This window comes from Manis javanica, chromosome 7, assembly GCF_040802235.1.
Source record: "Manis javanica isolate MJ-LG chromosome 7, MJ_LKY, whole genome shotgun sequence".
NCBI lineage: Eukaryota > Metazoa > Chordata > Mammalia > Pholidota > Manidae > Manis > Manis javanica.
Window position 1 is genome coordinate 38,627,797 of NC_133162.1, and position 27,539 is coordinate 38,655,335.

The 27,539-nt window shown below is 47.4% G+C and overlaps 1 protein-coding gene across 10 annotated transcripts in view; it reads left to right on the top strand.

Moving 5' to 3' along the window:
• DLG5 (discs large MAGUK scaffold protein 5) overlaps window positions 1-27,539 on the top strand; it is a 130,484-nt gene that overhangs the window by 40,426 nt on the left and 62,519 nt on the right. For 7 of the 10 annotated variants that reach the window (XM_073240750.1, XM_073240749.1, XM_073240746.1 and 4 more), the window contains exons 2-5: window positions 12,399-12,467; window positions 20,893-21,055; window positions 23,112-23,255; window positions 23,931-24,114. In XM_073240750.1, the coding sequence (XP_073096851.1) occupies window positions 12,399-12,467; window positions 20,893-21,055; window positions 23,112-23,255; window positions 23,931-24,114 (560 nt within the window). Of the gene's footprint in view, window positions 1-10,726; window positions 10,853-12,398; window positions 12,468-20,892; window positions 21,056-23,111; window positions 23,256-23,930; window positions 24,115-27,539 lie in introns of all 10 variants that reach the window. The other 3 variants (XM_073240747.1, XM_073240748.1, XM_073240751.1) reach the window with 2 other exon arrangements.

Below are 27,539 nucleotides of genomic sequence, written 5' to 3' on the forward strand. Positions count from 1 at the left end.
AGATGGACTGCTGTTCCTTCTGTTGACCCCTAAAAGGGGGAAACAAGCATCATTACTATGATATTTTAGCAAGTTCATTATTCTTGTCCTAAAACTTGGCGGAGAATATTGCAGCTGTATCCCAGTTGGGGAAAACTAATATTAAGTCACCTTACAAATCTGATACTTTGGGGGGTGGATTGTGCACACAAGGGGCGAATATTTCCTGACCCGAAACAGCAGGCCTCTGTGTTGTCAGTCTACCTATTCGTGTCAGGGAGAAGGTGATTTTCCTACCCTGAGGTGGGCATGTAGGGTGCATGAAGCAGGACTTCCTTAATTGCTGTGCCAGGCTCTGTGGCTGCTCCATTGCAGGGCCTCTGAAATATTGGAGCTTGTCAACCTCCAGGTTTGGTCTCAGTGTCCATAGCCCTGGGCCATGTTTTCACAAGGAGAGGGTTGAGGTTCTAGGAAGGGGCGTGGACGGCTGGTCAGGGATTCTGCCCCGGGGCTTCTCAGCAGCTGAAGGAGCCCATCCAGTTGGCTCCTCCAGATGTCCTTAGGAGCAGGGGAGGTGGGCTCCGCAAGAGGCAGCCGCTGCATGGCACTCTTACCCTCTCGCCTCCTTCCTTATCTCTGCAGCTCAGCCTCCTGTGTGATGGTGCTCAGGGCCTGGCTCTGCACCCACAGGGGCATGGGAGTTGGTGGTGGTGGGGGCAGGAAGCAGCAGCACATGGCAGGGTCATCCTTGGTCCTCCCCTTCTCTCTCTTCCCACTTTGGTCCCCATGCCTGACTCATCTCACAAAACCTGTCAAGTGTCTTCTCAGGAGGGGAGGAGGGGAGGAGGGCAGGGAGGCAGCAAAGCCCACTCTGGGGGGATCCGAGCCGGGAGGCCCTGCTCTGGGGTTTCTCCCTTGCACAGTGAGGGGACAGGTTCTGGCTGTGTCTCCTTCAGCTGAACTGGCTTCTCAGGTGCATGTCCAAGATCACCATCCTCCAGGTTCAGCTCCAGGCCCCTTCTTCCATGACGTCTTCCCAACTGCTCTCCCACCTTCAGAGCTGGGCAGCAACGTTGTATGTAGGGATCAGGAGCACAGGCTTTGGGCTAGACTGCCTGGGTTGGTATCGTGTTTGCTCCCTTAAGCTCTACCACGACCTTAAACAAGTCACTTAATTTCTCTAACCTTTAGCTTCCTCCTCTGTAAAAACCTCAGGGTTGTTGTGGGCATTAACTGAGATAACATGGGCAAAGTGCTTAGCACATCCTGTACGTAACTGTGCTCAGTGTCTGTTAGCCGCTATTAGTGTTATTAGTGAGTGCCGTACAGTCCCGCAGTTTGTCCTCGTGGACTGTTTGACCTTCTCACTCTTGTACAGCTTTCATTGTAGTTAACCAAGGGATGGAGAATGGCAGGGTTGGAAGGTCTGGGTTGACCACACAGCAGCAGCTAACACTTAGAGTTCTGGCTGTGCCTGGCGCTGTTTCAAGCCCTTCTCATATAAACTCAGTTGGTCCTCTATGAGGTCAGTATTCCTATTATCCCATTTTACAGATAAGCATGTGGAGGCAGAGAGAGGCTGAGTGAGTTAGCTGAAGGCATACAGCTGGCTGCTAAGTGGCAGTGTTGGAAGCTGAACCCAAGCGGGCTGGTGCCAGTGTGGGTGTTCTAGTCATCACTGCTTCTGTTTACAGTTGAGGGACCGAGGCTCAGAGAGGGGAACGGAGCTCTGCTGAGCCTCACAGCAGGTTAAGTAGCCTCCTGAGCCTCTGGCTTGTCTTCTTTCTGCCAGACCCGTCCCAGTGCCTTGTAGGGCTCAGGCGCATCTCAGAAATCTGGGCAGGAGCAAGTACGAGAGTACTGAGTATCCTCAGTTACCCACACATTGGCTGTGGGCTAGGGGAGTGAGCTAGGGGAGGGCTCCAGGGTGGGGCGGGCGGCCTGGCGGTGACTCCTCTCCTGCACCTCCCCACTAGAGCCCCCAAGGATGGCAGCTTGCCTTCTCCTTCCACTTGCTGGGGTGCTTGCAGGGCTGCATGTTCTGCCAGTGACCCAGAGCTGTTTGTCTCAGGTCAGCTTCTCCTTATCCTCCTGGAGTGCAGGGAGGACTCTGTATGCTGGCTTAAGGCTGGGACAAGTCCTTTTAGCACCTCACCAGTTTCATGGGGAGGAAGCGTGAGTCACTGGGGCCTTTACAAGCTCTAGGTGAATGGAAGAGTATGTTAGGGGACCAGCTCTAGTTTCTCCTGAGTACCCCCAGGGGGCCTTGGAAGGCTGGGGCGTTCCTTGTCCTACTTGTGATTTTACTGGAAGTTCTTTTGAAGTGGTCTCTTTGACCCAATGGGGCTGAGTCACTGAGTAAACACAATTAGCAGGGGCTGGGCTCTGGTGAAGGACGCAGACAATGTGGGTCCCAGAGAGTTGAGAGTTTGCCTGTGCCTCTCTCTCCTAGGGCCTCTGCTATAGCCTCTATTTGCATCCCACCTGCTCACTCCTGCCAGCCTAGCTTCCCTGCATTCATTTGGCTATGGAACATATGACCTAGGGGCTAGTTAGAAATGCAGTCTCAAGCTCCACCCTAATCTGCCCAATCAAAACCTGCATTTGCTCGTGGTCCCAGATAACTCCTATGGCAGTAAAGACCCCTCTGTGTCCCTCTTTGGTCCACATGTCCACAAAAGCCTGGGGTCAAGCTTTGCTGTTCTTTACTGGAAATGTTTCCAGATCACCCAGCATGTTCCAGGTCCTCTCAGGACTTCTGCACAGGCCTGCCTGAGTTTGTGGGCTTGTCCTGAGTGGCCGTGCCCTGCTGCCTGGGGCGGCCGGGAGATGGGGAGGGAGTGGGGGCCCCAGGCGAGGTGAAGTGTTTTAGGTTTCAGGGTAGGGCAGCTCCTGGGATAACAGCGCCCCTGTGGCTGAGAGTGAGGGACTGGGAAGGGCAGGGGCATGCACGCACCTAAGACTGGACTCCTGCTGGCCCCCGATTCTATTGTGAAACCCCAGAGATAGATGACGCTTGTCGCCCGCCCCTCGGAAGCCACCCGCTTTGAAAGGGCACCGTGTGGCTTTGGGGGAGTGACTCCTTTGCTTTTCCCGACAGTCCTGACCACACAGGCTTTTGACGACAATAGCCAAAGAGACAAAGCACGAGCAAGACAACGCCATCTTCGGGCCCTTCCCCTACCCCAGATGACGTCTAAGGCCCTGGGAACGTTGTAAAAACTGGGCCCTGTCCAAGTTTAATTGCTCCCAGCCCGCCCCCGCCCCCAGTCCCAGGAGCCCTGCCAGCCAACTTGGGGGGTGATAGTGTCCAGAGATGTAGATAGAGATGTCACTCTGCCCCCAGGTCAGGCCCCAGAACTCGGGCTGGGCTTTGGGGACAGGGGGGAGGAACAGAATGTGATGGTTGGCCAGCTGACTCCTCCAGACAGGGAGGGAGATGCGCCGAGAGAGAAGGGTGTCTGCCAAGTTTAATTAACAGTGGAAACTTGCCAAGGGGGAGGAGAGGGATGGTCTGAAGGGGAGGGGTGGCTTACTGGAAGATGGGACTTCACTGCTGTCAATCATGGGAAGAAGCCTGGCGTTGCTGCGGGGAGCGTCTACCGGAGCGTAGCCACAAGGCGCAAGCAGGATTGGGTTGAGCTCAGAGATCTTGAAGGTGTGAGTGGGAGAGTTTATTTGTGCCTATTTTTTTCTGAGTAGGTGTCTTTCAGAAACAGTCCACCAACATACCAGCTGGCTAGACTTGCTGGTCCCCACACAGAAAAAAAAAAAATTAAGGAAATGGTGATTGGGTTTAGAAAATACGGATTGTGTTGCATTCTTATTCTTTGAAGATATCAGTGGATTTCCTGAATTGCATCTGACTTTATTTCACAGATCTTCATGCACTGCTTAATGTTTATGATACGGGAAGAGTGATGATTTGAGAAATTTGTGATGCTTATTGTTTTGTTGAGACAAAAATGCAGAGATGTTGAATGGACAGCAAAATGAACAGTGTGGATTGCGCTTGAAATATAGGAGGTATTTCATTGAACGTTACTACTCATTTTTTGGTAGGATCAAGTGCAGGGCTGAACTGGGTTTTCCGGTTGCATCCTCCTTGAAGTGATGTGCCAAGCCTCCTGTGACTTCCCCGCCAGGTGTGGGGGCACTGCCTGTGGACTGACTGTGCCTGTTGTGGGAGGACCCTCTGCCCCCAGGTCTTTCAGACCAGGCGGCAGTGAGGGCTCGGCCATCCTGACCCACAGCTTTCTCCAGCACTTACCCGCTGTTTCCATTTCTGCTGCTAGAGGCCATATTGAACAAATTGAATCCCTTCTGACAGTCCTCTTTGAAACAGGACACTTGCCTGGTGTCATCCTTTCAGTCCAAGCTGAATACCTGCAGGTTCTTTAGATTCTCAGAAAATGCCTTAAAGAGGCTACTGGTCATTCCTGGCCACTGCCCAGGTTTTTGCCATTACCCAAATCCTTTCTTGTTTTCTCTTTTTTCTCTCCCCTTTCATCTCTTTTTCTGGTGGGCATACCTGCCAGCTCGCCTGCACACCTCTCTATCAAGGCTGTCATTCTGCCTGCCACGTGGCCTTTATCTCCTTTCTTCCCACCCTCCCCTTCCCCTCAGGATCTCTCTTGTCCCCCGGTGGTCTTCTCCCTCTCTGCCCCTCTCTTCATCTCCATTCTTTCCCTTCTGAGGGGTGCAGGTATTAGGCAACTAGTCCAGAGTTAAGATGGGAGGCAACTTTTACATTTGATTCCCATGCTCTCTGGTCCTGGAGCCCCAGATCTCATGAGTTCTTGGCTGCTTTCTACCACAAAAGCCGTAAGGCTTGTTCAAAGGCTTTATTAAAAAAAGTCCATCTCTAGCTCAGCCACTTCGCCCAGGATGCATACTGTTTCACTGTATAGTTCTCTTGGTCCCAAGGACAAAACACTGCCTTCCTCCCATTATTTTATTTGACCACCACCTTTGCATGTTTCACATTTTTCAATTCCCAATTTAGTCTGAGTCAGTCTGCTCTTCCTTTCAATTTTGTGTCACCTGTAGCCTTATAAGCAAAGCATACCTTCAATTGCTGTTCTTCAGTGGAAACTGTAATACTGATATGGGACAGGGGAAAGGACCTGATAGGCTGTTTGGCTGAACCCCCTTCCTTTTTTTTTGTGCTTTTTTAAAATTTTATTTTGGTATCATTAATCAACAATTACATGAGGAACATTATGTTTACTAGACTACCCCCATCACCAAGTCTCCCTCACATATCCCATTCCATCAGCATAGTAAGATGCTGTAGAATCACTGTAGAGATGTTGAATGGACAGCAAGATGAACAGTGTGGATCATGCTTGAAATATAGGAGGTATTTCATTGAACGTTACTATTCATTTTTTGTTAGGATCAAGTGCAGGGCTGTTCAAGTCGCATCCTCCTTGAAGTGATGTGCTGAGCCTCCAGTGACTTTTCTCTGTTGTACAGCTCTCCCTGTGCCTCCCCCCCACATTGCACATGCTAATTGTAATGCCCCCTTTCTTTTTTTCCCACCCCCTTATCCCTCCCTTACCCATCCTCCTCAGTCCCTTTCCCTTGGTAGCTGTTAGTCCATTCTTGGGTTCTGTGAGTCTGCTGCTGTTTTGCTCCTTTAGTTTTTTTCTTTGTTCTTATACTCCACAGATGAGTGAAATCATTTGATACTTGTCTTTCTCCACCTGGCTTATTTCACTGAACAGAATACCCTCTAGCTCCATCCATTTTGTTGAAAATGGTAGGATTTGTTTTCTTATGGCTGAGTAATATTCCATTGTGTATATGTACCACATCTTCTTATCCATTCATTTACTGATGGACACTTAGGTTGCTTCCATATCTTGGCTATTGTAAATAGTGCTGTGATAAACATAGGGGTGCATCTGTCTTTTTCAAACTGGGCTGCTGCATTCTTAGGGTAAATTCCTAGGAGTGGAATTCCTGGGTCAAATGGTATTTCTATTTTGAGTTTTTTGAGGAACCACCATGCTGCTTTCCACAATGTTTGAACTAATTTACATTCCCACCAGCAGTGTAGGAGGGTTCCCCTTTCTCCACAACCTGGCCAACATTTGTTGTTGTTTGTCTTTTGGATAGTGGCGATCCTTGCTGGTGTGAGGTGATATCTCATTGTGGTTTTAATTTGTATTTCTCTGATGACTAGTGATGTGGAGCATCTTTTCATGTGTCTGTTGGCCATCTGAATTTCTTCTTTGGAGAAGTGTCTGTTCAGCTCCTCTGCCCATTTTTTAATTGGATTATTTGCTTTTTGTTTGTTGAGGTGTGTGAGCTCTTTATATATTTTGGATGTCAACCCTTTATCAGATCTGTCATTTATGAATATGTTCTCCCATACTGTAGGATGCCTTTTTGTTCTATTGATGGTGTCCTTTGCTGTACAGAAGCTTTTCAGCTTGATATAGTCCCACTTGTTCATTTTTGCTTTTGTTTCACTTGCCCGGGGATATATGTTCATGAAGAAGTTGCTCATGTTTATGTCCAAGAGATTTTTGCCTATGTTTTTTTCTAAGAGTTTTATGGTTTCATGACTTACATTCAGGTCTTTAATCCATTTCAAATTTACTTTTGTGTATGGGGTTAGACAGTGATCCAGTTTCATTCTCTTAGTGTATCTGTCCAGTTTTGTCAACACTAGCTGTTAAAGAGGCTGTCATTTCCCCATTGTATCTCCATGGCTCCTTTGGACATACAGCTTGATATAACTTGACCATAAAACATATAATTGACCATATATGTTTGGGTTAATATCTGGACTCTCTATTCTGTTCCACTGGTCTGTGGGTCTGTTCTTGTGCCAGTACCAAATTGTTTTGATTACTGTGGCTTTGCAGTAGAGTGCTTGAAGTAGAGTGAATTCTCCCTGCTTTATTCTTCCTTCTCAGGATTGCTTTGGCTATATGAGGTCTTTTGTTGTTCCATATGAATTTTAAAGCTATCCAGTTTGTTGAAGAATGCTGTGGTATTTTGATAGGGATTGCATTAAATCTGTAGATTGCTTTAGGCAGGATGGCCATTTTGACAATATTAATTCTTCCTAGCCAAGAGCATGGGATGAGTTTCTATTAGTGTCCTCTTTAATTTCTCTTAAGACTGTCTTGTAGTTTTCAGGGTATAGGTCTTTCACTTCCTTGGTTAGGTTTATTCCTAGGTATTTTATTCTTTTTTATGCAATTGTGAATGGAATTGTTTTCCAGATTTCTCTTTCTGCTAGGTCATCATTAGTGTATAGGAAAGCAACAGATTTCTGTGTGTTAATTTCGTATCCTGCAACTTTGCTGAATTCAGTTCTAGTAGTTTTCGAGTGGATCTTTAGGGTTTTTTATGTACAATATCATGTCGTCTGCAAATAGTGACAGTTTGACTTCTTTTTTTTTGAGAGGGCATCTCTCATATTTATTGATCAAATGGTTGTTAACAACAATAAAATTCTGTATAGGGGAGTCAATGCTCAATGCACAATCATTAATCCACCCCAAGCCTAATTTTTGTCAGTCTCCAATCTTCTGAAGCATAACGAACAAGTTCTTACATGGTGAACAAATTCTTACATAGTGAATAAGTTCTTACATGGTGAACAGTACAAGGGCAGTCATCACAGAAAATTTCGGTTTTGATCATGCATTATGAACTATAAACAATCAGGTCAAATATGAATATTCGTTTGATTTTTATACTTGATTTATATGTGGATCCCACATTTCTCCCTTTATTATTATTATTATTATTATTTTTAATAAAATGCTGAGGTGGTAGGTAGATGCAAGATAAAGGTAGAAAACATAGTTTAGTGTTGTAAGAGAGCAAATGTAGATGATCAGGTGTGTGCCTCTAGACTATGTGTTAATCCGAGCTAGACAAGGGCAATAAAACATCCACGGATGCAGGAGATTTCTCTCAAAACAGGGGGGATGAGGTTCTAAGCCTCACCTCTGTTGATCCCCAATTTCTCACCTGATGGCCCCCCTGCGACTGTGCCTGTCTTAGGTTGTACCTCCCTTGAGGAATCTTACCTGTCTCTGGCTAACCAGTCATCTTCCAGGGCCATACAGGGAAATGTAAAGTTGGTAAGTGAGAGAGAGGCCGTATTGTTTGAAAAGGTTAGCTTTTTACTTCTTTGCAGATTTATGCCCTGTGGCTTCTATGCCCAGCATTTGTCTTGAGGTATCTTTACCACTTGGAGGAATTATGATACTCGGTAAATTCGATATGAGGCATGAATTCTATTTAAGGGTTGTAATTAGGAAGGAGGAAGAAAAGCTATAGAAGTAGCAGGCGGAAGAAAACATGGGAAGATTGATTATTTCTTTGACATATCTTCTTGTAGAGTAACTTAAGCATGTGTAGGTTTTAAGCTACTAATTAAATTGCACACACACATTAACATAATAGGAATATGGTTACATAACCAAAGCAGATCTATAATTACCAGCCATCTCCAGTGAAACCAAGAAAATCAGTTAGGCATCCTAGGCATTTGTGAAAATTTATCGATGATATGATGGATATTGTCCAGCTGTACTTGAACAGTCTGAGAGAAATCAGACAAATTAAAACAACCCATTCCTGGGAACTGTTCACATCCCATATGTTCTTTTAACAGTAGATAGTCTGTAGTTGTGAGATTTTGGAGCGCTACAACTTGCACTTCTCCTAATTCTTGATTGAGTTCCAACAGTATAGATCCAGTCAAATTTGTTGTTTTACTGTATGCACAGGCCAGCTTAGATATCTCCTTCTTCATTCCCATGGCAAGTCCAGGAACCGGTGGGATGAATGCAGGTACAGCTGTAGCAGCGCCGGGATCTTTGTTGAGGTTTTTTGATGATCATCTTCTGGTATGAGTCTTCCAGAGAGTGCTGATGTTGGAAGTTCTTCTTCATATCATATCATTCATTTTCTGGGTAGCCAAATTAGGCTTTGATCCTCTGTATAAACACAAACAGATCCTTTGCTCACACTTTGATATGCCCTTTATACCATTGTGTAGAACTCATTGGAGGTCACCACACAGTAACTGCTTTTTTTTTTTTCTAAGCGAAAGGAATATTATCAGAAAAATGTACCTCCATAGCCGATCATCTGACACCCTTTAAGTGATCAAAATTAAGGATATTTAAAGCATGCATTAATTGTTGATTCACAGTTAGTTTTATCCTATCAGGGAGTAATCCCCCTTTTCTTTCTTTCTTTTTTTTTGTTATCATTAATCTACACTTACATGAAGAATATTATGTTTACTAGGCTCTCCCCTATACCAGGTCCCCCCTATAAACCCTTTTACAGTCACTGTCCATCAGCATAGCAAAATGTTGTAGAATCACTACTTGTCTTCTCTGTGTTGTACAGCCCTCCCTTTTCTCCCCCCCCCCCATTATGCATGCTAATCTTAATACCCCCCTTCTTCTCCCCACCCCCTTATCCCTACCCACCCATCCTCCTCAGTCCCTTTCCCTTTGGTACCTGTTAGTCCATTCTTGGGTTCTGTGATTCCGCTGCTGTTTTGTTCCTTCAGTTTTTCCTTTGTTCTTATACTCCACAGATGAGTGAAATCATATGGTATTTCTCTTTCTCCGCTTGGCTTATTTCACTGAGCATAATACTCTCCAGCTCCATCCATGTTGCTGCAAATGGTAGGATTTGCCCTCTTCTTATGGCTGAGTAGTATTCCATTGTGTATATATACCACATCTTCTTTATCCATTCATCTATCGATGGACATTTAGGTTGCTTCCAATTCTTGGCTAATGTAAATAGTGCTGCAATAAACATAGGGGTGAATCTGTCTTTCTCAAACTTGATTGCTGTGTTCTTAGGGTAAATTCCTAGGAGTGGAATTCCTGGGTCAAATGGTAAGTCTGTTTTGAGCATTTTGAGGAACCTCCATACAGCTTTCCACAATGGTTGAACTAATTTACATTCCCACCAGCAGTGTAGGAGGGTTCCCCTTTCTCCACAACCTGGCCAACATTTGTTGTTGTTTTGTCTTTTGGATGGCAGCCATCCTTACTGGTGTGAGGTGATACCTCATTGTAGCTTTAATTTGCATTTCTCTGATAATTAGCGATGTGGAGCATCTTTTCATGTGAGTTTGACTTCTTTTTTACCAATGTGTAAACCTTGTATTTCTTTGCGTTGTCTGATTGCCGTGGCTAAGACCTCCAGTACTAAGTTGTATAACAGTGGGGAGAGTGGGCATCCCTGTCTTGTTCCCTATCTTAGAGGAAAAGCTTTCAGCTTCTTCCTGTTAAGTATGATGTTGGTTGTGGGTTTGTCATATATGGCCTTTATTTTGTTGAGGTACTTGCCCTCCATACCCATTTTGTTGAGAGTTTTTATCATGAATGGATGTTGAATTTTGTCGAGTGCTTTTTCAGCATCTGTGGAGATGATTGTGTGGTTTTTGTCTTTCTTCTTGTTGATGTGGTGGATGATGTTAATGGATTTTCGAATGTTGTACCATCCTTGCATCGCTGAGATGAATCCCACTTGATCGTGGTATGATCCTCTTGATGTATTTTTGAATTTGGTTTGCTAATATTTTGTTGAGTATTTTTGCGTCTATGTTCATCAGAGATATTGGTCTGTAATTTTCTTTTTTGGTGGGATCTTTGCCTGGTTTTGATATTAGAGTGATGCTGGCTTCAGAGAATGAGTTTGGAAGTATTCCCTCCTCTTCTATCGAACCCCCTTCATTTTATAGACCAGGAAACAGAGTTCCAGAAAACTGAAGAGACTTGCTCAGCATGACCCAGCTACTCACACATGGACAAGAGCTGGGTTCAGAAACTGTGTTCTTCACCCAAAGGTTTTCCCTGCCACCAGGCAGGTAATATCCTGCTTTGAAAATACTTAAAGTCAAATGATATCATGGTGCACAACCAGGAGTCACAATATTAAGTGTTGACAAAAAAAAAGTTATGTGGTGCCTGTCCTTGGCTGGCCTTGGTAACAGTGTACTTGGTCATAATTTTATTAGTAACTTAAAAAAAAATCTTCCCTTTTTTTTTTTATTGAGGTACATACAATAAAATGGACAAATCTTAGTGTGCAGCTTGATGACTTTTTTTTGTTGTTGTTGTTAACAGTTAGCTTATTTATTTCTACCTACTTGATCTACGTTATCATGTCTCCATGAATGATTTTGATTAATAGTTTCACACATCTGGGATAGTTCTGGCCATTTTAATGAAATTTTTTTTTTTTGAGAGGGCATCTCTCATATTTATTGTTCATATGTTTGTTAACAACAATGAAATTCTGTATAGGGGACTCAATGCACAATCATTAATCAACCCCAAGCCTAATTCTCAACAGTCTCTAATCTTCTGAAGCATAATGAACAAGTTCTTACATGGTGAACAAGTTCTTACATAGTGAATAAGTTCTTACATGGTGAACAGTGCAAGGGCAGTCATCACAGAAACTTTCGGTTTTGATCACGCATTATGAACTATAAACAATCAGGTCAAATATGAATATTCGTTTGATTTTTATACTTGATTTATATGTGAATCCTACACTTCTCCCTTATTATTGTTACTGTTATTATTTTTTTTAAATAAAATGCTGAAGTGGTAGGTAGATGCAAGATAAAGGTATAAAACATAGTTTAGTGCTGTAAGAGGGCTAATGTAGATGATCAGGTGTCTGCCTGTAGACTAGGTATTAATCCATGCAGCTTGATGACTTTTGACATGTGTATATACTCGTATAACCATCACCAGTTCAGGATATCAAACATTCTAATTTTTTTTCTCCTTCACCTATGTTACCCATCCTCCTTCCCTTATGGGAACCACCAGTCTGTAGTCTGTATTTTTCAATCTATTTTTATGGGTAACTTTTAATAGGGGGCAGTGCCTGACTCAGTTATTGAGTACTAAGTTTGAATATAGTTAGAACCTAAGAGCTAAATAGTCAGGCAAAAAGAACACATAGTTCACAGTTGTTTAACTTATGCTCTGTTACCCTCTGCAAGGAAGGCAGAATCGTATTGATAAAGATTTGTAGGAAATCGCCAGTCCCCACTTTAATTTGCGGCATGTTGCTTCCTTGCTGAACCTTTCCTCAGTTGTCCCAGCAAGAAGCCACCTGACTGACTCCAAGTTCCCCACTGCCCATGCCTAGATCAGTCTCCAGAGCAGGAGGGTGGTGGGAAGGTGGGTGGAAGACCAGGCAGAAACACCAAAGTCTAGGTTCTGCACCCCTGCACCTCCCCTGCCTGGCCTCTCAGATTTGGTTTCTCGTCTCAGGTGTGCCACTGGTTCTCAGCCTGGCATTGACCGAAGCTTCGTTGGTCTGACAGTGGTTTGGGGTAGAGACAAGAGACCCCTTTGGGGTTAGTAACACGTGGTGTCTCCTTCTGTCCTCAGGCTCCACCTCCAGCGTCTTGTCCATCATGCCCTCAGACTCAGAGAGCAGTGGCTCCCTCAGCAGTGTGGGTGAGTACTACCTTCTGGGTGCCCCCCTTCCTGGAGGACACCGGGAGGGCCAGGGCAGTCCCAGATTCATGAGATAGCAAGCTGGCCCTCACCTGTTAGATGGTTCATGGAGTCTTCTGTTGATTCCATTCACATTTTCTGTCATCAGCAATATGTCCTCTTAATGGAGAAGGGCAGAAATCTGGCTCTGGTGTTAAAAGGGAGGTGGGTGCTGGGGGGGACATACGTTTTGCCATTTCTTCACTCTGTCAGGGTGTGAGACTTCTTAGTGAGCCTATTGTGCCCCTACCCAAGGCCTTGTAGTACTTCACGGACCACTGTCTATGAGATGGGTCCCTGTTGAGACTATCCTTTATAGTCTGGGGCCATGTGTTACCCTGTGGATAGGAGTGGCGAGTCCATCAGGAAGGTTGTCTCAGTCTCCCTGCCTTCCCACCCCGCTTCCCTGTGTCACGTGCCCTGTGTTTAGTGTGGTGCCCTAGTGTGGTTTCCGATGTCCTCATATGACCTTAATGGATGGAGACACCTTCAGTGGTGGGTCCTAGAGTTTCTGAGTTTGAAGGGCTCACAGAGGTCACCTGGTCCAATTATTTTGTTTTCTTCCATATGGACAGATGGGGGTGGTGGTGGAAATTGACACACAGAGAAGGGAAGTCTGTCTCAGCCAGAGATTCCAGAACTAGTCAGGGGCATACCTTTGATATGTTAACTTGGCTAACATAGGTCGTCTCTATGCCTGTGGATCTCAGGGCCTATGGAGGAGACAGTGGAAGTAAATACAATTAGTGAGGTCAGGCCAGTAAGACGGGTACTGGTAGGGATGTACTGTACTCATTTTCTAGGGCTGCCATAACAAAGTGCCCCAGACTGAGTGACATACACAGAAAATGTGTCCTCTCACAGTTCTGGAGGCAGGAGGTCTGGAGGCACTGGGGAGGGGTCTGTTCTAGGCCTCGTGCCTCTCTTCTGGCATTTTGCTAGCACTCTTTGATGTTCCTTGACTTGCATATGTTTATCACCCTAGACTCTGCCTTCATGTTCATGTGGTATGGGACTGTTGAAATTTTGAAAACGGGCCTGGCTCTCAGGGAGCCCATGAGGTGGGGCAGTCAGCATGAGTGAAGCTGTGAAGCGGGGACCTGGTAGAGCCCTGAGTGCCCCTTTTATGCCTCTCCTGCCTCATCCTTTCCCAGCTCCCTGCTCCCCCTTGGAAAAAGGTACAGTGATCTAACAGATATTTGACAGACTAGTTCACATTGACATTGACACTTCAATGCATAAAGTGGTACCTTTCTAGAAGTTTTGCATTTTAAAAGGGGACTCCAGAGAGAGTATTGCTCAGACTGCAGCATGTATTCTTAATAGTGACATTGCAAGCAGGAGTAGGAAGATGTTGCCACTGGACCTTTGCCTTCTCTGGAAGAAGCATCTTGTCAGTGACCCACCATTTGGTTCTCCACACACCTGTAGCTGCTTCTGCCCTGCGGTTGGAGGGGCTCACCAGTGTTCCTGGGTCCTTGCTGGCAGGCAGGCGGGCAGGCAGGCAGAGAGCAGTGCTCTGCTGTGCTTCCTGTAGCAGTCTGAGCCTTCACTGTCTGAGCCCGGAACCTGAAAGACCTGGCTGCACCCCTTCAGATCAAAACCTCTTTATTCACCAGGAGCCAAGTTGTGTTCCTCTCGTTCTTTTGTGTGCAATTGCCATTGTCTTTGGGGAAGGAGCCCCATTTCTCTGTGGCTTGACCTGAATGTCCTGGTCCTGTACTGGCCCAGAGGCCCTTGGCTGCAGCAGTGGGGATACCTGTGCCCACTGCCTTACACAGAATGAATTGTGCAGCCTCACATAATAAGAAGAATGGAGTTGGGGCTGCATGTTGGGTTGTGGCTCTGGGATCCCACACCATATCCCTTCAGGCTGATGGCAGGGCACCTGTGGCCACAGTTCTTGGCATCCCATTGAGAGCTGACAGTGTCCAGGCCTCCAGTGTCCTATAGGAGCCACTAGCCACAGGTGGCTGTTTAAATTCAAATTAATTAAAGTGAAAACAAAATTAAAATGTCTAGTTTCAGCAGTCCTATTTGCCACATTTCAAATGTTCAATAGCCACCTGTGGCCAGGGGCTACCATAATGAACAGCAGATAAAAGAATATCTTCATCATCACAGATAGTGCCGAGGACAAAGAGAGTTGTCTCCTCTAGTCTCTTTATGAGTGAAAAGCTTTCCCCAGAAGTCCCTCGGCAGTCTCTTCAATCTGAGCACACTTGGCTGGCTTGCCTGTGCGCAAAGCATGGCTCCTGCAATGTGCTCCTGGACCAGCAGTACTCAGGTACCTGTTAGAAACACAGGTGTCTAAGCTTCATCCCATACCTACTGCATCAAGAGCCCCGAGGGTAGGGTCCCACATCCACCTTTAACAGCCTTCCTGGCTAAAGGTGGGCTGGTCTGTCCTTACTGCTGGCAAGGGAACTGGAATACCTGTGGCAGGCTTGGACCAGTCTCTTGGAATGGAATGAATGGCGAGGTCAGCTGCGAGGCCACGGCATTGCCGCTGGAGAGTTCCTCCTGGCTCAGCCTCACCCGCTGGCAGGAGGGTCCTTCCTTTCCTGGCCTTCACGGGCACACCACAGCCCTGGCAGAAGGCGTCTGGGAAGGCAGCTGGAGGCTGGCCGGTCCTGTTTGCTCATGGCTGTTCTCTATGAACTTAGGAAAGGCCAAGGGCAAGGTCTTAGGAAAAAATGCAGCCTCTACTTTTCCACTTAACATCTGTCTAACAAAGAACGTTTGGGAAAAGAATGGCAAGTTATAGTTAGAATAAGAGAAAATGGGTAGGTGAAAATTGGATATAGCACTCTGCAACAGCTGGTAGCCTGATTATCTTCGCTGGCCCGCGTTACGTCCTCTGGTGGTCTCTCCTGTGTCAGCTCTCCAGCTTGACCTTACCAACAGTTCATCACACCTTTGCTAACCGACAGACTTGAAGATTACGGTGGCCTTCTACTGAGGCCTTTCTAGGCAGTTTTCATCAGCTAAGTGCAGGTGGCTTCTTGGAAGTCTTCCCCAAGCCTGCCCGGCCCCGTGGATCTGCCCAGGGATGCACACTTGTTTCAGGCAATTGATGCTCTTTCCTCCCCATTCATCCTGACTTAATTTCTCAGGTGCCTTTTATTTTTCTTCTTGGTTAACTGGAAAGTTTTAAGAGACATTCTTAGGTAGCATTTATACAATGAGCTTTAAATTTCATGTAAATTGAGGTAACAAGAGAGAGTTCTTATTAAAGAGAGAGGTCTCCTGCCTTGTTGGTAGGAGAAGGAGCTGGAGGGCTTCCTTGATATCCCACTGAAGGTAACCTTGAAAGTACAGCTTCTGGCTGATAGGGGAAGGTGGGGTGAGTCATCCCTGAGACAAGCCCGCACCCTGACTGCCCATGTCCTGTGACTCTTCCTTCTCTGGTCTCTTGGATCAGGGCCTTGTTTTCTCTCAGTTTATCAGATGAATGGGAGCACCTTCTTTGGAGCCTGTGCTCGGAGCCCAAAGGGATCACAGAGAGGCCCGGGCCCTGATGTTATAGTCTGAGCCAGGTATCTCAGTCTGCCCGGGCTGCTACAGCAGAATACTGCAGACTGGGCACCTCAGAAACAAGACATGTGCTTCTCAAGTTCTGGAGGCTAGGAAGTCCAAGATCAAGGCAGATTCAGTGTTATGAGGGCCCACTTCCAGGTTTACAAGCAGTACCTACCTGCTGTGTCCTCACATGGCAGAGGGGTTAGGGAGCTCTCTGGGGTCCCTCTTATAAGGCACCAATCCCATTCCCATGGGATCTATCTGCATGTTCTAGTCACCTACCAAAGCCCCCATCTCTTAAGACCACACCTTGGGGGTTAGGATCACAACATTGTAATTTCGAAGGGACACCAGTATTCAGACTATAGCACCAGGGAGGTAAGCCACGGCCATTTGCCCTGTGAAAAACCGAAGGAAACTAAAAGCTCAGGGGAAGGAGCAGCTGTTTTCGACAAGGGGCATCAGAGTAAGTTTCAGGGAGGAATTGGCCCTCGAGTTGGATCTTCTAGGAACCATGCTCTAGATGTAGGAGCAGCCAGGAAGCAGTAAACTGTCATTGCCCAGCTTGGTTTGGGTTCTGCAAAGCAGACCCTGAGCCAGAGATCCAAGAGCAAGTAGCTGACCTGGGAGCAGGTCTGGGTGCTGGGCGAGGCTGCAGCTGCCCTGCTGGAATCTAGCCTTCCATGCTGAAGTCCTGGGAGGGCTGAGCTTCCGCCCAGTACTAACTAGGACCTAGACCAAGGAGGGCGTCTCTTGGGTTTCCCTAGTCAGGGGGCCCTGTATTTCATCAGTGGGTGATGCCTTTAAATGCAGTGGCTACTGGACCAGTAAAACAAAGGGTAAAAAAGCCAGTCTGGTCAGCAAAGGCAGCTTGTCCAGACCAGAGATTCTCAGACTTTATCAGGCATCAGCGTCACCTGGAGGGGAGTGCTGGCTTCACCCCCAGGTTTCTGATTCAGTGGATCTTGGTGGGGGTGGTGCCTAAGATGTGCATCTCTTATAGGGTCTCCCATGAAGCTGGTGTTTCAGGGCGTGCATGGGACTGTGTGTCTCCTGATGGCTCTGGCTCCCCTGGGCTGGAGATGAGCCTGGTTTGGTTTGCTCAGCATGTTCTGCTGCTGCTTGGATTCTGTCCAGAAGCCAGAGCCTGTAGGCAGCCAGAAGCTTACTGTTAAGAGTCATGTCCATTGAGATATAAATTACATACAGTAAAGTTTGTCCTATTTGGTATGTAGTTCAATGAATTTTGATGAACACGTATGGTCATGTAACCACTACTACACCCCCCAAAATGCCTTGACCCCCAGAAATTCCCTTCTGTGGCTTTGTAGTCGAGCCTTGCTTCTCTCCAGCCCCAGCCTCTGGCAACCACTGATCTCCTCTCTGCCCCAGAGGTTTTGCTTTTTCTCAAGTATTAAATGGAATTACATAGTAGCTTTTGAGTCCGGTATCTTTCATTTAGCATAGGGCATTTGAGATTCCCTGCTCTTGTGTGTACTGGTAGTTTGTGTCAGTCCATTCCTCTTTCCTGATGAGTGGTACTCCGTTGTATGAATGTAACACTATCGTTGATTAATGTACTATAATAAACTGTCATGGGCTGGTTTTTGCATGAATGTAAATTTTCATTTCTCTTGTGTAAAAATACCCAGGAGTGGGATTACTGGGTGGTAGGGTAGGTGTATGTTCAACTTTATAAAAGACTGCCAGTGTGCTGTATCATTTCACATTCCCACCAGCAGTGTTTGAGAATTCCAAGGTCCCTGCACGCTTGCCGATGTTCAGTGGTGTCACTTCGTCATTTTAGCTCTTTTGGTAGTGATTAAGGGATTTGGCAGCTATCTTCAAGCCCAGGTCTGTTGCATAGAAGGAGAATTGTAGTTGGACCTTGTCACCCATAGAAGATTAGGTCTAGAGTCAGTTGGAGAAATAGAGACAGATTTTAACTCAGAGAATAATTTTATGGGGAGAGATTAGAAGGGCTTTGCTGTGAAGTGGCCAGTCCTTTGGTGTGGAAGAGTTCAGTCTGGGTGGCTGGCCATTTGGGGGATTCTGGCAACCATTTAGTTGGCACGACTGCATTGTTTTCAAAGTGTCTTTGAACCATGAGGTGCAAGTAAATAGAGAAAAACTTTATTAGTAGTTGAATGGGGATGGAGAGGATTTTCTTCAATACTTGCTGTTATTTTGGAACTTCCTGGCTTAGTATATCTTGGGATTCATTTTTCAGGTCCTCTGTGACCCTCCCGCCCCCTTGGCCTGCCTTACTGTGGAAGGACAGAGGCATACCTAGGCAGCATTTCCCCTAAGTCAGAGAGCCTGCATTTGATGATTCTCAGACCTGGGTGGCCTTACTTTTTGTATGATTCATGTATGCTCAAACCAGTGGAGCAGAGGAAGGGAAATAGGAAGGCCCTTCTGTAGGAAGGTAGTGTAGTATGTTGGTTAAGGCCTTTGTTCTGGTGTTAGACCCAAATTTGCATGGCGGTCCACCGGTGTCCTAGCTGTGCAGTCTTTCTGGATGTCAGTTTCTCAGGGGGTGATCGTAGCACATACCTGGGAGGGTGTCGTGGGGATTAATGAGGTAAGGATGGAGTGTATTTAGCACAGAACCCAGCACTGGGTTTTGCTGGGTAAATGGCAGCACTTGGTTCATTGTCCGCATGATCAGCTGCCCCCAGGTGCTCAGAGTTGCAGAGCAGATGGCTCATCCTCCTGGAGATGAGACAGGAGGCCGTGGCTGTGCGTGGTGACAGGTCTGTTGACCCCTGCTTGTGTTCTGCTACCTCTCTGGAAAGCTTATGTGAAAGCTAAAAGGTGCATCTTTCTGTTACCTCATTTGTAAAATGTAGTGAAAGTTCTTCAGCTCCCTGGAGGCAGGTTGTTGGGCCTGGTGGTGCTTTACAGTTCCAAAACTTGACATTTGCTGTTTCTCTGATACTTGGACTTTGATTATAGCACAGAACAGCCATTCTCAAAGCATGTTCTGGTGTCTCTGAGGTCCTTCCAGGGGGCTGATGAGGTCAAAACTGTTTTCATAATGATGCTCGGATGGCACTTGGCCTTTCCACTCTCATCCTCACACACACCCCACTGCAGAGTGGAGTTCTCTAAAGGTTGCATGCATGGTGTGCGGTACTGCATGGACATGAGACTCTAGCCGTCTCTGTTAATCCAGCCTCAAACAGTGTTACAGAGATGCAAAGCCATGCCACTCTTCTAAGTTTTTGGTTTTGAAATGGAAAAGGTAGTTAACTTTTCATAAAAATTTTATGTGACTATGTAATGGGTTTTTGGTTATTTTAAAATTAGTAGACATTTAAGGATTCTCAGTTTTAATTTCTAATCTGGTAGATATCAGTAGATAGATATAGCCCATATAAACAAAAGGTCTTTTGAGTCCTTAATCATTTTGAGAGTGTAAAGAGGTGCTAAGATCAAAAAGTTTGTAAACTTTTAGATTAAGACCTTGGGCTTTGGGGTCAGGAAGTTAGAGGGAGGGTCAGATCTCAGGGCTTTCATTTACTGGCTCTGACCTGGACACATTATTTAACCCTGATAAGGTTTTGTTTTCTGCTCTGTAAAATAGGAATAACAGCAGTATCTTCCTTAAGGAGATTGAGTGGGATAATGTATGGTAAGCATTTCAAAAACTGTCAGGCATGAAGTACGTACTACTCACGGTGTCGTTTGGGAGATGTCGGGGCACAGTGGTGAAGAGCATGCGTTCTGAATCTAGTTGCCTGGGCTCTCACCTCAGGGCACCGCTTGCTATTTGTGGAAGCTTGAGTCCATTACCTAACCTTGCTGGGCCTCGGTTTTCTGAGGGGTGGTGGTCAGATGCCACAGAGTCAGAAGACATGCATCTTGCCCTTGGCACATTCTAGGGAGACTGGGGAGACAAATATGTGTCTCCTGGGGTGAGTCAGCCTCAGGACCACATTCATAAAATGGGATGGCTGCTGTGAGAGCCTGTGACCCCACCTAGGATATCTGAGGGTTAGAGAAGCTATCAGGTGATCATGTGGACAAACTGAAATATAAAATCACCATGGATTTCATCTCTTTTTCCTGGGCATTTAAGTGAGGTGGTGTCTTCTTACCGGCAGATTGGGATCTTGTCACAGGAGGTGCGGGTGGTGGCTGCTGTTCCTTAGTGACAGCATAAGCATGGTGTTCCCTTCAGGGCACTTCCAGTGCTGGGCACAGGTGATCAGGCCCCAGGACTTCCCTGCATCATGTCATACTTACCTCCGTTGTGGGTGGCTCTCCCTCACAGCCGCCTCCTAGTCTGCACACCTGCGCTGGTTGGGCATGTCCATCAGGCAGTTGGATGGCTTAGAAAAGAGAGCTGTGTGCAGTGGCCAGCCATAGTTAGGGGTGGACGGAGGCACAGTCCTTGGGCTCCAGCTTTGCTGCCTTGCTCCTCAGGATCTTCTCTGGATCCCAACCGTTCCTTCCTCAGGCCGTCTTCCACCGGGCTCAGGGCTCAGGCTCCCCATGCCCAGGGGTAGGTGATAGTTGGTGTTTCCAGACTAGGCAAGGATGTGAGGATCAGGGCTAAAATAGTTCCATCTGGAGGTGTCAAAGCCCGGCTGGAAAGGGAGTGGTGGGCCTCAGGGTCCTCAGCCAGGGCCAGGAGAGTGGGTGTGTGTGCAGAGGTGGTGGAGCCACACTGCTTGGGCTTAGATCTCAGTTCCACCTCTTAGACTCTCTGAACCCATATTGTCATCTGTGAAAGTGGGGGATGCCAAGGGACCCACCTGGTAGGCTTGTTGGGAGTAGCTGACGTGAGCCAAGAGCTCAGAACAGTACTTGCTGAGTGCTGTCTGAATGTGAGTTCGCTTTATTTTCCTCCCGCCAGGCACCACCGGGAAGGCGCCCTCCCCACCACCGCTCCTCACTGACCGGCAAGTGAATGAGAAGGTGGAGAACCTCTCCATCCAGCTGCGGCTCGTGACCCGGGAGAGGAATGAACTGCGCAAGCGCCTGGCCTTCTCTACTCACGGGACTACCTTTGACAAGAGGTAGTGCTTGTGCCCACTCCCCTGCCCAGGCCTGATGGACAGGGGTTCCTCTGCTGGCGCAGTAGCGTCTGCTCCCCTCAGGCATTTACCCTTAGCAACCAGGGCAGGGGGAGGGGCAGTCCATGCTGCACTGCCTGGGTGTCCCCTTGCCTGTTTCTTCCCTTATTTCCCTTTGAAATGCTTTCCCTGCAGGTCTGGATTGGGGGATTGGGACACAGGCTTCTTATAATCCCTCCAAATCAGAATCAGAGCCTGTGGCCTGAATCACACAACTCAAGGACTGAGAAGTGTGTGCGTGTGTGTGTCCGTCATATTTGGTATTCATTGCTGTGCTTGTGTGTGTGTGTGTGTGTGGGGGCGGGGTTGGAGGTGGGGGGTGCGTGGCAGGAGAGCCTGAAAGAGACGGTGCCTTCCTGGTGGTGCCTGGCTGGAGGAAAATAAAGTGAACTCACATTTCAACAGCCCTCACCAGGTACCAGGCACCGTTCTGAGCTCCTGGTTTGCGTCAGCTACTCCCAGCCTTTCTATTGGCCTTGCAGATGATCTTTGGTGGGTAGTCTTGGCAGCAATGAAGGGGCCTAGTCTCACCTTCTCGCTGGTAGGTTGGGTGGCCTTGGGCTTGTTACTCCTCTCCCAAGGCCTCTGCCTTGCAGTCCCGAGACGGTACTCATCCCTCCTTAACCCCTGTCTGCTCCCCTTGCTGAACCTTTGAGCGATCCATCTGTGTGGAACACACACACACACACACACGCACAAACACACATACCACCGTCTCCCAGGAGACCCCAGCCTGCCTCATTGTTGAGCGGATCTCTCTGTGATTTGTAGACACATTAATTGTTCCCTGCATATAGATGTTTTAGGAGGGTATATTCCACCTGGCTTCTTTTTATTTTGAAGAAAATCTTTGATTGCTTCTTTTGCTGGGATTTAGAGGTAGATACTAGGGAAGGGTAGATACCAATAGGGTGGAGCAGAGGGAGAGTTTACCTACTTGCTCGATCCAGGAGGGCTTCATGGAGGAAGAGGAGGGACACAGTGCAGTTTATCCCTCTGGGGGATACTGGTAGGGGTTCTAAGGGGAGGGGAATTGTCTTTAGGAACATCAGGGGTGTGCCCTTTGTCCTGAGGAAGGTTCCTCTAGGTTGATATGAGGGCTGCAAAGCCTGCTTCTTAAGGTTGCTTTAATGAGGACATGCCCCCCGGTCAGGTGGCACAAAGGAAAGGCCAGTGAAGACAAGGTGCCTTCGAGTGCATAATGTCCACAGCTGCTTTCATGCTACCAAGGTAGAGTGAGTAGTGGCACAGAGACTGTCTGGCCCTTTACAGAAAAAGGTTGCTGACACCTGCTCTAGAATATGCACTAGAATCACCCAGAAGACTGTTAAAACACAGATCACTAGTTAGCCCTCCCTCCCTGCTGTCCTCCCAAGTGTCTGATTCAGGAGATCTGGGGCTGGCCTGAGAATTTGCATTTCTAACGGTTCCCAAGGGGTATGAATGTTGCTGGTCTCCTCATCCCTCTTTGAGAACCATTGCTCCTGGCCACTCTTAGCAACCTTGGCTGCACACTGGAATCCCCTGGGGAGTTAAAAAAAAAAAATCCTGATGTCTGAGTCCTACCCCCAGGGACGCTGACGTAATTGGTCTGGGCCTTGGCATTTTAATGTGTACACAGCATTGAGAATCACTGTTCTAAAAAGAGGAGAAACTTCATCATCACAGGTTTCTGGTGGGCCTTGTGTGTGCATGTAGGCCTGCTGCATGGTCTCCTGGAAGCTTCTAGAGAACAAGATGGCCCTTTCTCAATCTCCAGGCTCACAGAGGGATTTGAGGCAACCAAAGTCCTCCATCCTGGGTATTCTGATTCTGTCCACCTGGGTGAGGCCAGCTATCTGAGCTTAATAAGTACCAGGTGGTTGTGGTGCATAGGAGACCAATATTTGGGAACCACTGAGCTGGAGTGACCCAGGACAGGGTTTCCCAGGAGAAAGACATTGCTTATCTGTGTGATCCTGGGGCCTGTATTCACGAGGCTATTTGCCATCGGGGCCAGGCCCTACCATAGGCTGAATCCCGACTACGAGAGGCTGAAGATCCAGTGTGTGCGGGCCATGTCTGACCTGCAGAGCCTGCAGAACCAGCACACCAATGCCTTGAAGAGGTGTGAGGAGGTGGCCAAGGAGACCGACTTCTACCAGTGAGTGGGGCTTGCCTGGCAGGGGCTCCCAGCAGCCATGGAACGGCTGCCTCTTGCCCTTCTTTACTCCTGGATTAGGAGGGGGGTTCGGTTCCAGTCCCGCCTCTGCTGCACAGCGGGTGGACCTTCTGCAAGTGGGTTTGTGCCCTTGGGCCTCATTTTTCAGTACAAAGTGTGGAACCGCTTTTATACCATGTATAGCCAGCTCCAGAAGCACAGTAGGTAGAAAGTAACTGAAAGCATGAGGCACGGGCCAGGCAGGTCACCCGGCTTCTGAGTCACTGTCTGTGGGCTTTGCTGAAGCTCTGCCACAGGAGAGGTAGATGGGACCTGTTGCTCTTTGATCTCCTGGTGCCCTGTGAGGGTATTTGCCTGCCCACTTGCTGGTGTTTGCTCAGGCCTCGTAAGTACCAGGTCCAAACCAGGAAGAGACTTAATCTCCTTTCCTTGGCCTTCATACCTGTGCCCTTTTTGGTGTCAGGTTTTCAAAAAGCGGTCTGGGTCTTCCCAGCATTTGACTGATACCAGGTTTTGGCTTGCCTCTGCCTGCTGCTGGCCTGGCCACCCTTGGCTCCCTTCTGGTTGATTGGCTGTCTTGGGACCTGGAGGGGCTGGTGGTGCCTCGGGGTGGGGGCTGAGGCTGGCTGGAGCTCACGGTGTTGGGGGGGATTTCAGCACACTCCACAGCCGGCTCCTGAGTGACCAGACGCAGCTGAAGGATGACGTGGACATGCTGAGGCGGGAGAATGGACAGCTGCTGCGGGAGCGCAATCTGCTGCAGCAGTCATGGGAGGACATGAAGCGGCTGCGTGAGGAGGACCAGAAGGAGATCGGGGACCTCCGGGCCCAGCAGCAGCAGGTAGAGCCAGGCTGGTCCACCCGCATCCATCTCTGGCACCCACCCACCATCCATTCATCCGTGTACCCATCCACCCACCCACCCACCCGCACATCCGTGCAATCATTTAGCATGGATATTTGGAGTTTCTGCCTCGTGTGAACAGTCAGCCCTGGCTCTACTGGACCCTGAAGTCCAATGGGAGACAAATACTAATCAAATAATCTCACACATCTGTCTGTCATTATGAATATTGCAAGCACTACCAAGGAGGAGGTGCCATGCAGTGTGTAATACAAATTCAACTTAGCCTAGGGGCCTGGAGGTCTGTAGCCTCCTTCCATGTGAGTTTACAGATGGTGAGAAGCTTGGGCATGTTGAAACCTGGTGCAGATAGGAGATGGAGTAGTCATCATCACTACGTTTTTGGGAAGTGTGGCCTGTGCTCTTGCTAACTTGCAATCCAGCCAGTTTCTTCCCTTTGCTCAGCTCTTGTTTTGTATTGATAGGCCTGAGGAGTGGCCCACTGAACAGTGGCTTGCTGTGAGTGATGCTGGCCGGTTTTTCTCTTCTAACTTTCAGACTTTAACTGCCTGAGCTGCACAGGGATACAGCAAGGGCTGATGACATGATCTGTGTCCATAAATGGTCAGAAGGCAGTCCCAGTGCCTGGCAGGGTGTCCTGCAAACACTGCTGCCTAGGTCTGATTAAGCAGAGAACCTCATCCCTATTAGAATCATTTATGTTTCCCTGAGTTAAAGCCGGATGATTGGGGCTTGCTGGACACAAAGCTGGTATGTGACAGTCTGAACTCATCTGATAATTTAGCATGACATTATCTTCACTGATTTCTTTAAATATCAGTTTAAAAATTTTAATTGTAAATTTAGAATTGTAAATTTAGAAACTCACACAACAGTTGCAGGTATGGTGCAAAGAATTTTTCCCCTGTATCATCCAGGAGTAGATTGCCAGCTGATGCACCATAACTTCTGAAAATGCTAATGTGTACTTGTTAGAATAGAAATAATGCAAACATCAACATCACAGTCAGTGTGACACACACTAGCAATCTAATCATCAGACCCCTGTTAAGTTTGCTAATTGTCTCAATAGTGTGTCTAATAGGAAAAGGATCCAGTTCAGAATAAAGCTTTACCTTTAGGTGTGTTGTCTCTTGGATTTCCTTTAATCTGGGACAGTTCTTCAGGCTTTGACCTGTATGACCTTGATGCTTTGGAAGGTTACAGGCCATTTATTTTGTAGCATGGCCCTCAATCTGGATCTATCCGGTCCTCACGGTTCGGTTTCGCTTATGCACATCCCTCTGATTGGGACTTGGTTGGATGGGACTTGTTACTGATGATGTCCATTTTGATCACTGGACTAAGGTGGTGTCTCCAGGCTTCTCCACTGTAAAGTTGCTTGTTTCCCCTTTTCTTATCTACCTACCTGTCTGTCTCTGTTGAGACTCATGCTTTCAGGTGTTATTCAGTGGGCTGTAATTCACAATGGCTGGGGAGGCCCCTCCAAGCCTGCTTCTTCATCCTTTTGACATGTCCTCCTCACCCTGTGTGTGCTTTCTTGCTCTCTGGCACAAGATGTTCAGGCTCATTTTATAATTTCCCACACTAGCCCTGGACATCCTCTTAGTAGAGAATAATATTAAAAAGCAAGCTCTGAATGCTGGGTGTGTGTATAGCTGTAGGGGTATCACCGCTCCCAGTTCCTCTCAGTGGATGGAGTAGGGAGTATCCGAGTATACCTCTTGCCCCGCGCTTCATCTCTATTTCCATGTCTCTCTCTCCCTTCCCCTTATATATCTGTATCTATGTATTCAATATTTAACATATATATTGAAAACCATGAGGTCGCACTAACACTTCCAATTCTAATCCAGTACCACAGTACCACAGGGTCATTTTAGTTCATTCCCCTTCCAATTTTTGTATCTCCCTTGTACAGCAGTGAGAGACCTGGTTCCTTTTAGTGTTAGTCTGTTTTCTTACTTGGTCAGTCTCCCAAGTGCCCTGCTGCCATCGCCGTTGTGCCCCCTTTCCCACACCGTCCCCTTCTACCCTCTGTGGCCCTTACACCTCATGCCTTCCCTCCTCTAGGTCTCATCTCCTTGGCCCAAGGCCTGCAGGCTCTGATGCCCTGCCCTGCCTCCCGTAAAGGCTGTAGGTTAAAGTGCTCAGAAAGGGGAAGGGAAGGGTTTTCTTTTTGTTCTAGACCATTGCTTTTTTACTGAAAAATTCACATGCATTTGTAACAAAATGAAGGAATCAAACAATACAAGCATTTTTAAAATGTAGACTTGAAGTTTCACTCCACAGAAATAGCTGCTGTGAGTGCACTAGTGGGAAGTCGGAGATGTTTATCTGTGTAGGTGGAACCTTTTATATCTTACTCATTTACTTCGCCAAATGGAATCATACCATTCATTTAGTTGCTAACATTGTTTTTCTGCTGAAAGTATCCTGTGCTTCTCTTTCGGCACAGAGACGACTTCCTTGTTTTTAACTACTGCAGAGTATTGAGTTATATAGAAGCATGGTAATTAATTTAACCAGTCCCCTATTGACTGACCCTTGGGCTCTTTTCAGTATTTTCCATTATAAACTATTCTGTTGAAAATTTTGCTTCTGTTGTTTATTTTATTTCTCTGGCATTTAGTGACTTTTATGTGGAATGCCCAGTACAGAGTCAGTGAGGGACCGTGAGTGGAATACGTGGTGTCTTTTTCACAAGCCCTCTGCTTAGGGGACTTGGTAGTGTGGAATGAGGGCTGGGGGTGGAAATTGGTGGGCCTCCCAATGGAGCCTTGGCAGTGGACATGTCGCCTTGCTGGGATGGGGAGGTAGATGCCGGCCAGGGCAGCAGCAGTCCAGCCCGGGGCAGAAACCTCCACAGACACAGGTGGGGCATCCCACTGCCTCCCTGCCGCATAATCTCGGAGAAACTGCTTCTGCTCTGTCTGCTCTCCTTCCCCAGTCCTTTCAATGGTTCCACACTGGGGGTGGGCTGTTCTCTGGGAGAGTTGCTTCAAGGATGGAATGAGATAGCAAGGAAAAAGTGTTGTACTGGCACAGGGTTAGTACCAGTTGCATGCGTTCAATTCCCCCTGCAGAGACCCTTCTTCCTGCATGGTCACAGAGCTTCCTAGCAGTTAAGACTGCGATTTTTCAGTTTTTTAGAGGCAGACCATTTTTAGCCCAAGAGAAATCCTTTGGAGATATCCCATGTATGAAGCAGGTGAGGACAGGCTGCTGCAGTGACCCACGGTGCACGGAGGCTGCCCGAGAGGGGCAGCCCTGCTGAGGGTTTGTGCCCTTCTCCAGACTGGGGCTGTGAGCGGTGGTCCCCATCTGACGACAGGCCACCCCTCCCAGTCTTCGCCTTCACCCCACTTCGTTTCCTTGCTCATTTGTTTTGCTAACATTTT